The following is a 16,830-nucleotide window of genomic DNA, read 5'->3' on the forward strand; positions in this document are numbered from 1 at the left end:
AGTAGAAACCACATTTGTTTAAGCAAGTCAGCCATATCAGCTATGTTTTTTTAAAGGCAATAAGTGAGGCTGAATGAACGGTTTCGTTGCCAGACAAGGCTCTGCTGATAGCCAGGTGTAGCAGTGGTAACGTGTTGGGACAGCTTTATGTAGGCCCTAACAGGTTGTGTCTTCCGCATTTAACCCAACCCCTCTGAATGAACCTGCTTAAAAGTTATGAATTCCAAAGTTACTTTTGGATTTTTATATTAATGTTTCATCATGTACCCTGACATAGCAAACATGGCTGGCAATCAATCTCAGCCGACTTTGTAAGTATTTCCACTTTTCTATATGGTACAATTATTTTTGTTACAAATGGCTGGATGCATGTTTAATTTCACCTTTCCAGACATTTCATGAGCCTTACCAGATCAAAAAGTCAAAATAAATGTCCCCATCAAATCCACATCAGTAATATTATACAACTTCTTATTTGTAAAAAAAAATATCAGTTTAATTATCTCCATTACAAATATGGCAATTAGCAAACTTAACCCTGCATGTAAAACATATGGGCATTCAAATCTGTATTTTATAATTCCAATGTATGTAAATACTGAGAAACTTTAATTCAACCACACCAACAAAGCCTTCGAATGCAATCAAATATGATATGAAACATATGACAGTTGAAGTCAGAACAATACAGATGTCTCTCTATGTGTCTGCTTAAACAGACCGTTTAGAATAATTTAAGGACTTTGGTATATTGGCTGTAGTCAGGATGTAACCCACTGCTTGCCTTCTCATAGCAGGTGCCATACCATGTAAATAATATCATTGCACAGGCATAATGTATCGCTATATAAAGTTCAGTAAGCTAATGATAGATAATGCCATACTGTGTATATCTCAGTATGCGCCGATGGCAGGCTCTGGGATATTGGTGGCGTGCATGTCTCGAGTCATGTTGGACTTCTCCTTTAGCTTGGCCTGCAGTAGTGTGTGCTCTACCACTCCAATCCGAATGTCCATCTGAACAATCTCCTGCTTGAGCTTGGTCAGACTCTGCTTGATTTTCACCACCGGGGCTGTAATTCAAAAAGCTCAAAGGGTAAGAAAAGTAATAATATCAAACATTTTCAAAAACAATTTGTCACGATCATTACACATGAATAGATTCCAAAATAAATCATGTTTTTAATGATCTAACAACTTGATTTCATAACCTTTCTTCAATAGATTCAATGATAAGAGAACTGTCACTATATACATTTTAAATTAAGAACAGTTGCTTCACCCATCAAGACCCCAGAAAATGCATGGGTTTGCAAAGTGCCCAATTTAAAAAGTATACATTTAAGGTACTTTCCGATTGTATTGAATAACAGAGGATGACAGCGGGGAAAGGTAAAGAAAGGTGGTGTCAAAGGGCAGTAGGCCAGATTCTAACATATACCGACACCGTAGACGTGTGTGCCGGAGGCCAGGCCACAGCAAGGTGCCCAGCCTAATGACGTATGTAACACAATAGGATGTGACGTCTCCTCTGACTTTTTAGTGTGGGAACTGCGTCATATTCACTATTCTGTCCAGCTTGCAGTGGAAAAGGCTTAAAGCTATAGTGCTGTGTAGATTCCTCAGTCTGGTATGTTTTCATTTACAGACTCACCTCCATCAGACATACTGCTGCCCTTCTCCTCCATCTCCTGCTTCACCTTCTCCAACTCCTCTGTGATCTAGGTTAGAATGAGACAGCACTGAGATAGTTGACATCAAAACTCATCTGTCATCTATGGCACTAAAAAGTATCTACAGAGGATAAGTGATAGGTAGTATTTTTTGCATGTTATTTTGGCATTAATACGTGCCACATATCAGTTTGCAAACAACGTACAAAAAAATGTATATAATTTGCAGTGGTGGATTTAGGTATAGGCAACATGGGCAGCCGCTCAGGGCGCCCACTCCGACCCACAGTCCCACACGGTAACATGATATCATTGACGTGACGTGCAAATGAGCGTATTTACAGAGGATAAGAGTTAGGTAATATAACATATTTGGCCATTAAGGACTATATCATGATGTTGGTGTAAAATTATCAGGAGCAAGGGAAAAAATAATTACGTGAACAAATTGGGAAAGAATTACAGGTCCAAAAACCACATGACCGTAATGTGAATGAGAATATTATTTTACAATAGTGTGAATGCTATGAGAATGATTGGCTAGGGTTATGAGAACATGGTACGAGAATGACCTGCATACTGTGGTTTAATGTGGGTGATGTGGTCACTGACCTCAGCCAGAACTCTGGTCCTCTCTGTAACTCCACCACTTCCCTGCTGGTAGCACTCCCTTGCCTTGGAATACAAAAAGGTCAACATGTCTGTATGCTTGTCCCCCCCACCCCAAATAAGCCAATTAGTTGTGCCTCTGCATTGCTGACTAACACATACCATAGCAACAAAATATAGTATACTGGTATTGGATATTCTATTTTATAAACCGGTTGGTTCGAGCCCTGAATGCTGATTGGCTGAAAGCAGTGGCATGTCAGACTGCATACCATGGTTATGACTAGGGTTGTGGCGGTCATGAAATTTCGTCAGCCAGAGATTGTCAAGCAAATACCTGTCGGTCTCACGGTAATTGACCATTAAATAACATAAACACATTTAGCATCTCCTGGCTTCCACACACAGCCTACAAGCCATTTAAAAAGTCTAATAAGTTCATGTAATATAGCCTACACCTTCACAATAAATCCATTATTTATTTTAGACAGGTCTAAAGAAGCATGATATTAGAGAACATTTGGTCTATTTCAGAAGAAAATATCAAACTCTGTGTTGTCCTTATGTTAGGTCCTGGTGTGGCTATGCCAAATGGATGACGGCTACACTTGTTCATTTAGCAAAGAATATTTGCTTATAATTCCGTGGCATTATTTTATAGTATGAAGAAAACAACTGAACAAAGCTGAATAAAATATAAATATTTTCTCTAAACGAGGGAGTTTTGAGGGAGTGCACACATGCTGCTATTCTGTGTTGAGTGGTCAATAAAGAAATAGGTACTCCTATATCCTTAGAGTTATTAATTGAGTTGTTCTAAAAACGTTGGGCTATATGTTTTGGTGTTTAATACATTGTAAGGCTGCATGATGAGACTCTAAAGATGATTTGAAAAAAGTCACTTGAAAAGGCATGAGCTCTGCTTAGTTTTTTTTTGCGCAGGCTGTACACACTCCAATAGCCTCTCATTCACAATTTGACAAGCACTTGATAATGCCTCGAATTTCACGGCGGCATCCCATTCATACCTTTCGCGGCTACCGAGTGCTGCGTTGTGCCCTTCTCGCTGAGTGTGCTGCGCAATCCGAAGTGCCTCTCACTCACATTGCTCTCTGTCACGTGTGCCTTTCCAAATCATGTCTGATCAATTGAATTTACCACAGGTGGACTCCAAGTTGTAGAAACATCTCAAAGAAACAGGGTGCACCTGAGCTCAATTTAGTCTCATAGCAAAGGGCCTGAATACTTATTTAAATAAGGTGTTTTTAATACATTTTCTAAAATGTATAAAAATCGGTTTTCGCTTTGTCATTATGGGGTATTGTGTGTAGATTGCTGAGGATTTCTATTTATTGAATCCATTTAACAATAAGACTAATGTAACAAAATATGGAAAAGGTGAAGGGGTTTGAATAATTTCCTAATGCACTGTACATGTAGGTAGGGGTAAAGGGGCAAAGCAGACAGCACATTATCTTGCTTTTAAAATGTATTGGATCGCCAGGGGCACACTCCAATACTAAGATATTATTAACAAAAGATGCATTTGTGTTTAGTGAGTCTGCCAGAGGCAGTAGGGATGACCACATGTTCTCTTGATAGGTGCATGAATTTGACCACATTCCAGTCCTGCTAAGACATTCAAAATGTAACAAGTAATTTTGGCTGTCAGGGAAACTGTATGGAGTAAAAAGTTGTCAAAATATACAGTACTAGTCAATAGTTTGGACACACGTACTCATTCAATGTTTTTTCTTTATTTTTACTATTTTCTACATTGTAAAATAATAGTGATGACATCCAAACTATGAAATAACACATATGGAATCATGTAGTAACCAAAAAAGTGTTAATTAAATTTCAGATTCATCAAAGTAACCACTCTTTGCCTTGATGACAGCTCTGCACACTCTTGAATGCACACCTGGAATGCATTTCAATTAACAGGTGTGCCTTGATAAAAGTTCATTTTTTGGAATTTCTTTCTTTCTTAATGCTTTTGAGCCAATCAGTTGTGTTGTGACATGGTATGCGGTCTATACAGAAGATAGCCCTATTTGGTAAAAAAAAACAAGTCCATATTAACCTCTTTATCCTACCCCCTCCTTTTTCGAACATTCTGTTAAAAATCGCGCAACATTTCAGCGTCCTGCTACTCATGCCAGGAATATAGTATATGCATATGATTAGTATGTGTGGATAGAAAACACTCTGAAGTTTCTAAAACTGGTTAAATCACGGCTGTGACTATAACAGAGCGTGTGTTTCATCGAAAAGCGCAAGAAAAACTGGTCACTGAAATCTGAAAAAAGTATCCATGCGCCCCTTTCATGGATTATTTAAAGGAAACCAAATTTAATATGGAGACGGATGCAATTCCTACAGCCAAAAACGTCATTTTCATTGACAAAAATACTTTGAGACATTACAAATAGATCCTTGATTCCATCCAGCCTACCTCAATCGATTTTGGAAGATTGAAAAATGGACACTTTTCTTTTGTAGCTGCTATTGAATACAGATCGCCCAGTGATCAATTTGATCGCTTATTAACGTTTACAAATACCTAAAGTTGGGTTATAAAAGTAGGTTGAAGTTTTTTGTCAAAGAATATAGGCAACTTATATAATTTTTAAACATGACGTTGCGTGTTGGAAGAGAGCTTTTTTCCTGATGCAGACAGGCTATACAAATGGATATTTTGGGCATTCATGGACGGATTTAATCGGGAAAAATACCAATTTGTGATGTTTATGGGACATATAGGAGTGCCAACAAAGAATATCATCAAAGGTAATGAATGTTTTATATTTTATTTCTGCGTTTTTGTGTAGCGCCGGCTACGCTAATTCTTTTGTTTACGTCGCCTTCAGGCATTTTGGGGTGTTGCATGCTATCAGATAATAGCTTCTCATGCTTTCGCCGAAAAGCATTTTAAAAATCTGACTTGTTGGCTAGATTCACAACGAGTGTAGCTTTAATTCAATACCCTGTATGTGTGTTTTAATGAACGTTTGAGTTAACGAGTACATTTAGCATTTAGCGTAGCGCATTTGCATTTCCAGGTGCCTACTTGAGACGTCTGCGTCTCAAGTAGGAGCAAGAAGTTAATGCAAGAACAGCTCAAATAAGAAGAGAGAAATGACAGTCTATCATTACTTTAAGACATGAAGGTAATGAAGGACAGTCAATCCAGAAAATTAAGAACTTTTCAAGTTTCTTCAAGTGCAGTCGCAAAAATCATCCAGTGCTATGATGAAACTGGCTCTCATGAGGACCGCCACAGGAAAGGAAGACCCAGGGTTACCTCTGCTGCATAGGATAAGTTCATCAGATTTACCAGCCTCAGAAATTGCAGCCCAAATAAATGCTTCACAGAATTCAAGTAACAGACACATCAACATCAACTGTTTAGAGGAGACTGAGTGAATCAGGCCTTCCTGGTCGAATTGATGCAAAAAAAACACTACTAAAGGACACCAAGAAGAAGAGACTTGCTTGGGCTAAGAAACACGAGCAATGGACATTAGACCGGTGGAAATCTGTCCTTGTGTCTGATGAGTCTAAATTTTAGATTTTTGATTCCAACTGCCGTGTCTGTGAAACGCAGAGTAGGTGAACGGATGATCTCCGCATGTTTATTTCCCACTGTGAAGCATGGAGGAAATGTGATGGTGTGGGGGTGCTTTGTTGGTGACACTGTCTGTGATTTATTTAGAATTCAAGGCACACTTAACCAGCATGGCTACGACAGCATTCTGCACCGATACGCCATTCTATCTGGTTTGAGCTTATTGGGACTATCATTTGTTTTTCAACAGGACAATGACCCAACACACCTTCAGGCTGTGTAGGGACTATTTGACCAAGAAGGAGTGATGGAGTGCTGCATCAGTTTCCCTGGCCTACACAATCACCCGACCTCAACCCAAAAGCGTGGCTACTTTGAAGAATCTCAAATATAAAATATATTTTGATTTGTTCAACACTTTTTTGGTTACTACATGATTCCATATGTGTTATTTCATAGTTTTGATGTCTTCCCTATTATTCTACAATGTAGAAAATAGTACAAATAAAAAACAACCCTTGAATGAGTAGGTGTCTCCACACTTTTGACTGGTACTGTAAATAGTGAAGTAAAGTACAGATACCCCCCCAAAACTACTTAATTTTTAACTTAAGTACTTTACACCACTGTATGGATGCTTACCTCGCTGAGTTTGGACTGGGCGCTGCGGTAGTCCTGGATAAGGTGTTCCAGCTGGTTGTTGATGTATTTCTCTCTGCTGCCCACCTTCTCCAGTGTCTTACCGATCTCCTCCTGCAGCTTGTCTAGGTAGCCCTACCAAATAGGTACACATAGCAGCTTTCGCTCTAATGAACATTACTAACATACTCATTTTAAGGTAATAGAAAGACATGAGAGGTTGGCTGTGTGATAGGTGCTGGTCTTGTCAGACAGTGAGACTCAGATAAAGTAGCTTATTCATGGGTTGCATGTTTTGTCACAATATTGTTTTGAACATTCGTTATGGACTGATGCCCGACTAAGCATTCTATTCAATGCATCGTCAATGAGCGCTGATAAAGATAATCAAAAGCGCATTACAGTGGCTTGGAAATACAATGATATTCTAAAGGAGTCAAATAATTAGTGGGAAAACATTTTGATGTCATCAGATTGACTTTAAATGCAGTATAACGTTAGCTAGCTAGCTAAGATTGAGGGTAAACCACCAGATTTTTAGCTAGCTAACGTTAGCATTTCCAGCTATTTCTACAAATTTTGCTAGCTAATAACAACATTGCCATCAATCTGTCTAAAGTAAATTAGATGACATGATATTGCTGGCAAAATGGTTTCCTACTGAATATTTTACTACTTTAGCAATGTCATCTTATTTCCACGCACTATAGTTTAATTTAGACTAAACAGTAGTTTAGTCTAGATGGTATCAAAGTGATGTAACCTAGACAGAGAAAACTGAGTCCAACTGTAAAGGACTAAAGTCCACCTTGGCCTCCTTGAGAGATGATTTGATCCCGTCTTTGTGCTGATGCATTTGGTCCACGTGGATCCTCCAGTCCTAGTAGTGGACATAGTCTTGTTACAAACACTCATGTTTTAGGCGATTGCCCGACCCTGCATTGATTTTGAGAGAGCAATGCCAGAATTGACAGCTGTAGCAATCTTTACCTTGTGGTCTGTTCTGATTGTGATCTTCAGTTGTGGGAGAACCCGCTCGACCTCTAGATTCCACTCGGCAGCGTCCATGTTTGATTCCAGTATATTGTCTGGCTTTGAAGATAGTCTGGCCTCCTGCGAGAGGGAAGGAGTTAGCGTTAGGAATGATAGTATGTACACTATGAGGGAATGAGCAAGAGCTACAAAAAAAAGATAAACATTTATTTTATATTTGTTTGAGTCCACTGGTGACTAGCCTTTCTACATCTACAGACAGGGAACTGCATAGAAATGAAAAAAATCGGACTTGAAATCAGCAGTAGCCTACATTAACCACACTTGAAAAAGACAATACAGCAGCACATCTACTGCATGTGTAGTAACAAAGTATCCACAATCTCCAAACAGAACAGTAAATATGTACACCATTACAGTTCATTGTTCGTATCCAGCTATTAGCATAACATTACAGCAACAGCAACTCACACTTTGATTGGTCCTTGATTTAAGTGCCTCTAGATCCATGACGTTCTCTTCCTCACAGTCGTCTGGTTCCTCCTTTATTAAGGGATTGATTTTTAAATAGACATATTTTAAAAAGTGACGAGTACAATATATACAAATAGGCCTATCGATGGGGATACCCACTGTCATCTCCTCTTCCACTTTACTGAGAGTCAGCTCTGCATCATCCTCCATCACAGACTCTTCTTCCATCTCCTCTGTAGGGTAGTTTGGTCTGGGAAAAGACAGGAGAATAGGGATTGCAATTGGCCAGCTATGTTCAACTTTTTCATTGGTTGCACCTAAGTCACATCACACCATTGTTATAAATGTTCTCAAGAGGCTCTCAGCCATACTAATGTTGCATTCAAAACAACTGGGAACTTGGAAATCTCAGACTTCCGACTTCAGTATGTTCAAGACAACCTTGAACTGTGAATAAAACGATATCCAACTAACGATCTCCGACTGGGAAAAATAGTTTTGAATGGCCATACAACTTGGAATTCCATGTCGGGAACTCGGGCGTCTTTCTAGAGCTCCAACTGTCCGACCTGAATATCACTGATGTTGTGATTTGACCTCATTCCCCCCCTAGAGCTCCAACTGTCCGACCTGAATATCACTGATGTTGTGATTTGACCTCATTCCCCCCCAAGGCTCCAACTGTCCGACCTGAATATCACTGATGTTGTGATTTGACCTCATTCCCCCCCTAGAGCTCAAACTGTCCGACCTGAATATCACTGATGTTGTGATTTGACCTCATTCCCCCCCAGGGTTCCCAGTTGTCTTGAAAGCACCACAGAGCAAGATGTGCCCAGTCAATCTTAACAGGGGCTAATGACCATTTAGCCTAAATTACAGCTTCAAAATACGATGACATTGGTGGAGTAATGTTTCCATAGCTAGTAAAAGGCCTTTTGACATTGACATTGTTCTTAGCCCCAGGCTAGACTGGCCCTGGGCTAACAGCTTGTGTTCACACAAGCATTTGGTAACCCTGGGTTAAGCTTTAGCCCTGGGCTAAGGATTCACACTTCTATTCCAAAACCCTGGGCTAACAGACAAACACAACATGTAACCAACCTTTTATCTCTGATTCGTGACCAATGCTATAAACAATAACACATTTATTAACACATTATTTCCTCATGCTTCTAGCCTAGCATTTGATTTCCAACAGTGATGGTTTGTATAAACCTTGCCTTCTGCCTGTCCGACATCGGAAACAATATTTCACTTTTGAAATTCGATCTCACCCCTGTATAGAGAATGCTATGAACAAAAGAGACATCAACTTTTCTGATTCAGGCAAAATCATGCAACAATATTATTATCATGGATATATGCAATTAAAATGTCAATAGAAAAGCTATGAAAACAGAGGAAAATGGAGTGTTTGCTGCATTTCCAGCTGTAGAGTTTGTAGTTTTAGTTGGCTAAGTGAGAAGACTTTAGCCAGCCTGCATAGCAACCATTTTTGATAGACATAGCAACCAACCAATGTTTTTGCACTGATGAAAGTATATTGTTTTTTGGTCCTCAGATGGAAGGATTAAATAGTATGACTTTACTTGTCAAAATAACTCACAGAACACATCACAGGCATCACCAGCATATGTAAATTAGGTGAAAGTGCTGCTTTTGTGATTGGACAGTGAGCATTATAGGCATTGTTCTTGACCCCCACTGGCTATTTTGGCAACGTGTTTTTGGGGCTAACCCCCAAAAGTCGGTGTTAACCCTGCTCTGGAGCAGAGCCAGCTAGCCCTGGGCTAAGGGAGATTTTAGCCCTGGAGCTAAGGAGGCTCTTAGCTCTGGTCTAAAGTGCAGTGTGAGCACACCTAAAGTTTGACAAAAAAATACCTAGCTAAAATCCAATGCACTGTAGCTAGCTAACGTTCTAATCAATGTTCCCTCTAAGCTGTATGCACGCAGCTACCCGGGGCTGCCTCGCAGAAGAACTATCAGCCTGCGCAGAGAACCAACTTCAAATCAATTTTATAGTTTTCCCCTTTAGTTACCACTATCAATGTTTCCCTTTACTGTGGGAGTTGTGATCAAATCAACGCAATATTAGCCACTTTCAAAGGAACATACCAAAACAAACTATGCAAGATATGTTGTTTTAGGCAGAAGGCATCGGAGTAGGATTCTAATGCATTGACAGGCATTACTCAGCCTGTACTCTACACAGACCAGTGCTGCATGAACAATCAGAACTGCAGAAGGCCGATAAACAAATAGACCATTGCCATATATGAGTCTGCTGGCATATATGGATCTGTGCCATTCACTTTGACTGGACTGTGTTTACAGGATGAGTGGTTGTGAGTAGGTGAACCTGTTTTGATACTCCATCGCTCTCCATCTTGGTAAAATAGCTCTTACACTGCCTGGAGGTATGTTGGGTCATTGTCCTGTTGAAAAACAAATGAGTCCCACTAAGCCCAAACCAGATGGGATGACGTATTGGTGCAGAATGCTGTGGTAGCCATGCTAGTTAAGTGTGCCTTGAATTCGAAATAAAATCAGACAAAGATACCAGCAAAGCACCCCCACACCAAAACACCTCCTCCTCCTGATTTACAGTGGGAAATACACATGCGGAGATCATCCATTCACCCACACTGCATCTCACAAAAACACGGCGGTTAGAACCAAAAATCTCCAATTTGGACTCCAGACCAAAGGACGAATTTCCATCCATTTAATGTCCATTGCTCATGTTTCTTGACCCAAGCAAGTCTCTTCTTTTTATTGGTGTCCTTTAGTAGTGTTTAGTTGAGGTAATTCGACCATGAAGGCCTGATTCATGCAGTCTCTTCTGAATAGTTGATGGTGAATAATAGCTTGATGGTTTTTGCGACTGCATTTGAAAAAACGTTCAAAGTTCTTGAAACTTTCTGTATTGACTGACTTTCATGTCTTAAAGTAATGATGGACTGTCGTTTCTCTTTGCTTATTTTAGCTGTTCTTGCCATAATATGGACTTTGGTATTTTACCAAATAGGGCTATCTTCTGTATACTCCCCCTACCTTGTCACAATACAACGGATTGTCTCAAAGGCATTAAGGAAAGAAATTACACAAATTAACTTTTAAGAAGGCACACCTGTTAAATTAAATGTATTCCAGGTTACTACCTCATGAAGCTGGTTGAGAGAATTCCAAGAGTGAACAAAGCTGTCATCAAGTCAAAGGGTGGCTATTTGAAAAAGCTCAAATATAAAATACATTTTTAGTTTGTTTAACACTTTTTTGGTTACTACACGATTCCACATGTTATTTCATAGTTTTGATGTCTTCACTATTATTCTACAATGTAGAAAATCCTAAAAATAAAGAAAAACCCTTGAATGAGTAGGTGTTCTAAAACTTTTGACCGGTAGTGTACATATTAAAACTTTCTTAATTAAAGTATATATTTTTTTAGATTAGTAATAAAACTGTCCCCACAACAACAACAAAAAATATTTAAATACATTTATTTATTTTCTTGAAACATTTAATTGAAATACTGTAGAATTACATTAATTCCTATGGAGGACTGCGCCTACCGGGGAGTGCCAATATCGCAGACCGTGGTTTTTAAAGCCTCTCAATGGCCAATACATAGCACATACAACACCCATTCTGCCAGTAACATTCTGTTAAAGGTCCCCAAAGCACACACATCCCTGGGCCGCTCCTCTTTTAAGTTCGCTGTAGCTAGCGACTGGAACGAGCTGCAAAAAAACTCAAGCTGGACAGTTTTATCTCAATCTCTTCATTCAAACAGTCAATCATGGACACAACTGACAGTTGTGGCTGCTTCGTGTGATGTATTGTTGTCTCTACCTTTTTGCCATTGTGCGGTTGTCTGTGCCCAATAATGTTTATGCCATGTTTTGTGCTGCTACCATGTTATGCTGCTGCCATGTTGTTGCTATGTTGTGTTGTTGCCATGTTATTGTCTTAGGTCTCATTATGTAGTGTTGTGGTATCTCTCTTGTCGTGATGTGTGTTTAGTCCTATAATTGTATTTTTTATGCCAGCCCCCGTCCCCGCAGGAAGCCTTTTGCCTTTTAGTAGGCCGTCATTGTAAATAAGAATTTGTTCTTAACTGACTCACCTAGTTAAATAAAGGTTCAATAAAAAAAATGTAATAATCAGCAAACCAGAATTTATATACATCATAGACATTAACTTACCTTCTCCAGGAAAACACTCTCTCCTTCAGAGCCTCTTCAGCCAGCCGATCCAGCACATAGCAAACATGTTCCCCTGAACCAGCTTTTAGTTTGGAGGGAGGAAAGTCTACCAGTCCTCCCTGGGTCAGGAGAGAGCAATATTTTGATCAAAGATGCAATGTCTGAAATATGCCTTATACTAAAGTTGGACCATCTAGCTTAGCATAGGTCCTTACAGTTTCACAGCAATGTCATGTGATACATTATGCAATGGAAATGAAAAAAGGACAAATACAGGTTATTGATAAACAAATCCCCCTGTTGTCTGCAATTCAAAACGGTAGACAACAATGGGGACACCAACGTGTACAGCATGTTGAGTTGTGCTTACAAAAGCTCTCAACTGTGAGAGAATGTTGGACACAGTGGCGTTGGGGTCGTCATACTCCTGAGGCTGCTCGAAGGGTCTCCCTGCTGCATTGATGAGCCAAGACGCGATTATGGTAAACATGAAGAATTGCTCCCCTGGATTTGATGGCATGTAGGCACTGGATGCAAAGTAATGCCTATATGGGGGAACAACGTATTACCTGACAATCTCTTACCAGAATTGACTGCAATGTATTTTGACAGTCATACCTAGCCGTTTGAACTATAATATCACTTTGGAAACTTTGCACATCAATAATAGCTAGCTAGTTGCTACTTGCCAACCTGGATAGAGCTTTCATGTTGTGCTTTGCCAGAACTTCCTCTTCATAATCCAGAAGCTTCAATTTGTCCAGCAGGTCCTCCATAACCACGAACATTTGATATGCTGCTCCAGGACCCCGTTCATCGTCCCCTCGTCTATTGTCATCTACCATCTCTCTCTTGGCACTTCTTGCAGGCTAACAATAACCCAATTTGTGATTGACCAATTTTTGATGCAGATCAGCGTAGTCTTCTTCAACTTGTTTTGGTTACCATCTGTGTTGTCAAGCAACCCTAATATAGCCAGATAACGTTAGCTAGCTAAGTTAACAGATCCTTGGTTAATTAAAAAGCCAGCTATACGTTTTGTCGGAACGATTATCTCTATATCAAATATATCCAGATAGTACCTGTGTATTGAGATGCATATTCAAGTAGTTGTATCAATAACTCTTGCACATATTTTGCAGGAGCAGGCGACATGCGTCCTAACGTAACTTTATTTGCGTCCTTACGTAACAACCTTTCGTTTGCGTTCCAGTGCAGAGTTATCACACGTGTCGTGGTTTTGCTGCCACCTACTGCAGTGGAGGAAAAACTACTCCTGGAGAAATGAATAGAAACAGTTACAATATACGTGAATTGTAAGGAGAGAGTATAAGGACTAAGCTGACTCTTAAACAGATCAAGCAAAAAAATTAAACTGAGTTGCGCTGCACAGAAGATCTCGACAACGACTTGAGAAGTGTTTTAACATCACCAGTAGGCTTATGCCACCACAACCTTATGTTATATATTTTTTCATAAGTGCAACATGACTGCAAGAGACAAGTATGTCTGAAATACAGAACAATCCACCTTTTTTTCTGAACTAGTGGAGTTTGAATTTGTTGATAAAATGCGGAACATGATTGTTTTCAACAAAAAGACCAAAATGCAAAAATGCAGGACTTTCCCACACAATCCGGGACATTGTGTTGGAAAAAACTGACCTTTACCTTCACCCTAACACTAACCCTAACCTTAATCTAATTGTTATATATTCATTAATGAAATATAACTTTCCTGGATTGTAGCAGGAGGCAAAACAATATAACACCCTCTTTGATTAGAGACATATTCTGGGCTTCGGGGTCGAGTTTAGCTGAACCACAGCTGTGTCTGGAGGTATATAATGGTTTGCCATTAGACTGTTGCCCATGGCTGTATAATAATGACTTGTCCGGCAGCTATTTCCTAAAACGGCCTTCTCCTTTGCATGTACCATAGGGTGCGAGAGATCAGGCTCAGCCTGCTGTGTTCCAGGGGCATTTTAGATATGTACATTTCGTAATTACTGGACGGCAGTAAATGTACATAGAAAGAGGAAATAGCCTAAGTGGGGTCCAGCTCTGCATTTGTGTCAAGTTGGCTTGTCTTGTGATACAAAATAAGCATATCTCACTGAAAGGTAATTAAAATGTGTCCAACATTGAAAACTTGATTCCTGAAAAAAAAATCTTCCTTTTGATCTTAGAATGAGATATAACTGTCTTTCATGTGGGCATGTTACATTTCATTTTGCCAATAGAGTTACACTTGTTCAAAATCAAAGTGTATTGGTCGCGTAGCACAGTTTAGCAGATGTTATAAGGGGTGCAGCGAAATGCTTAGGCTACTAGCTCCTAACAGCGCAGTAAAGTGTCAACAAGTACACAAATAATCAACCATTTAAAAAATGTACACTACCTATCAAAAATTTGGGGTCACGTAGAAATGTTCTTGTTTTTGAAAGAAAAGCAACATTTTTGTCCATTAAAATAACATAAAATTGACCAGAAATACAGTGTAGACATTGTTAATGTTGTAAATGACTATTGTAGCTGGAATATCTACATAGGCGTACAGATGCCCATTATCAGAAACCATCACTCCTGTGTTCCAACGGCAAGTTGTGTTAGCTAATCCAAGTTTAGAATTTTAAAAGGCTAATTGATCATTAGAAAACCCATTTACAATTATGTTAACACAGCTGACAACTGTTGTGCTGATTAAATAAGCAATACAACTGGCCTTCTTTAGACTAGTTGAGTTTCTGGAGCATCAGCATTTGTGGGTTCGATTACAGGTGCAAAATGGCTAGAAACAAATAACTTTCTTCTGAAACTCGTCAGTCTATTCTTGTTTTGAGAAATGAAGGCTATTCCATGCTAGAAATTGCCAAGAAACTGAATATCTCGTACAATGCTGTGTACTACTCCCTAGTACTCGCCTCTTCACTGTTACCTCTGCTTTAGAGGATACGCTATCGCCTCAGAAGTTGCACCCCAAATAAATGCTTGATAGTTCAAGTAACAGACACCTCTCAACATCAACTATTCAGAGTAGAATGCATGAATCAGTCCTTCATGGTCGAATTGCTGCAAAGAAACCACTACTAAAAGACAATAAGATGTGGTTTGGTCACGGAAAAATACCAATGGACATTAGACGGGTGGAAATCTGTCCATTGGTCTGATGAGTCCAAATTTGAGATTTTTGGTTCCAACCGCTGTGTCTTTGTGAGATGCAGAGGAGGTGAACGGATGATCTCCGCATGTGTAGTTCCCACCGTGAAACATGGAGGAGGAAGTGTGATGGTGAGGGGTGCTTTGGTGGTGACACTGTCAGTGATTTATTTAGAATTCAAGGCATCCCATCTGGTTTGCAATTAATGGGACTGTCATTTGTTTTTCAACAGGACAGTGACCCAACACACACCTCCAGGCTGTATAAGGGCTATTTGACCAAGAAGGAGAGTGATGGAGTTCAGCATCAGATGACCTAGCCTCCGCAATCATCCGAACTCAACCAATTTGAGATGGTTTGGGATGAGTTAGACCGTAGACTGAAGAAAAAGCAGCCAAGCATATGTGGTAACTCCTTCAAGACTGTTGTAAAAGCATTCCAGGTGAAGCTGGTTGAGAGAATGCTAAGAGTGTGCAAAGCTGTCATAGAGGCAAAGGGTGTCTACTTTGAAGAATCTAAAATCAAAAATATATCTAAAACACATTTTTACATACTACATGATTCCATATGTGCTATTTTATAGTTTTGATGTCTTCGCTATTTTTCTACAATGTAGAAAATATTAAAAATAAAGAAAAACCCTTGAATGAGTGGATGTGTCCACACTTTTCACTGGTATTGTATATATTCCGGACTCTGACATTGCTCGTTCTGATTTTTATTTATTTATTTTCAATTTTTGGATTATGTGCGTATTGTTTTGCATTGATAGGTATTATTATTGCACTGTTGGAAATAGAAACACAAGCATTTCGCTGCACCGGCGGAAAACATCTGCAAATCTGTGCATGTGAACAATAAACTTTTATATGTGGATCATTATAGAATTACCCGAGAAAAGGCTGACTCTCACATACGCTGTATTTAATTTAAGTTTTGTAACATGAAACTACCAGTTCTTCATTCCCGGCCTCCTCACTCCGCCCAATGTTGCTTAGACCAAAGCGTAATATATTGACATATATTTTTTTATATATACATGTAATATATGTACTAATAAAATATATATTTAACAGTATGCACGATTGTTCATGGTCTATATTTATATTTGAATAACACATCTATTTTTATAATTGTGTAATACATAGTTCATAATATGTGGTGATATACTGTATGCACAAGAAATGTAATTAAATGAAAGTCAAATACAATAGACAAAAGGCACACACCACAAACAACAAAGACTCAAAAAAGTATTGTTTCCCTTTGTGAGCTCAGAAGGTTGTATCTGAAAAACCAAATATAATGTACAAATTACCACTGTGCACTTATCATCTGTATTTGAAAATGCAGTATTTAAACAAGTTGACAAATACCCTTTGAGTGGTGGACCATTCTTGATACACATGGGAAACTGTTGAGCGTGAAAACCCCAGCAGCATTGCAGTTCTTGACACACTCAAACGGACCCTGTTCAAAGGCACTTAAAACTTTTGTCTTG

General features: G+C 39.2%; 1 protein-coding gene across 1 annotated transcript; it reads right to left on the bottom strand.

Moving 5' to 3' along the window:
* Nucleotides 1-358: 358 nt before the first annotated feature.
* Nucleotides 359-13,374, bottom strand: LOC139387355 (intraflagellar transport 57 homolog (Chlamydomonas)). Its single transcript, XM_071133488.1, has 11 exons — nt 12,864-13,374; nt 12,541-12,715; nt 12,171-12,289; nt 8,119-8,209; nt 7,957-8,028; nt 7,483-7,605; nt 7,301-7,372; nt 6,496-6,627; nt 2,286-2,348; nt 1,655-1,721; nt 359-1,073 (listed from the first exon to the last, which is right to left on the bottom strand). Exons 1-11 carry the CDS (start codon nt 13,013-13,015, stop codon nt 895-897), a joined length of 1,245 nt encoding a protein of 414 aa, XP_070989589.1. The 5' UTR covers nt 13,016-13,374; the 3' UTR covers nt 359-894.
* Between the last annotated feature and the right edge of the window lie 3,456 nt (nt 13,375-16,830).

Source organism: Oncorhynchus clarkii, chromosome 28 (genome assembly GCF_045791955.1).
Source record: "Oncorhynchus clarkii lewisi isolate Uvic-CL-2024 chromosome 28, UVic_Ocla_1.0, whole genome shotgun sequence".
In the NCBI taxonomy this organism is placed as follows: Eukaryota; Metazoa; Chordata; class Actinopteri; order Salmoniformes; family Salmonidae; genus Oncorhynchus; species Oncorhynchus clarkii.

Excerpts from the sequence above, each read along its gene's own strand:
- LOC139387355 (XM_071133488.1), bottom strand. The coding sequence starts at position 13,015 with ATGGTAGATGACAATAGACGAGGGGACGATGAACGGGGTCCTGGAGCA. Across the intron at positions 7,373-7,482 it reads CAATCAGAACAGACCACAAG|GACTGGAGGATCCACGTGGA; the intron begins GTAAAGATTGCT and ends GTCCACTACTAG. Across the intron at positions 2,349-6,495 it reads CCCAGTCCAAACTCAGCGAG|GCAAGGGAGTGCTACCAGCA; the intron begins GTAAGCATCCAT and ends TTGTATTCCAAG.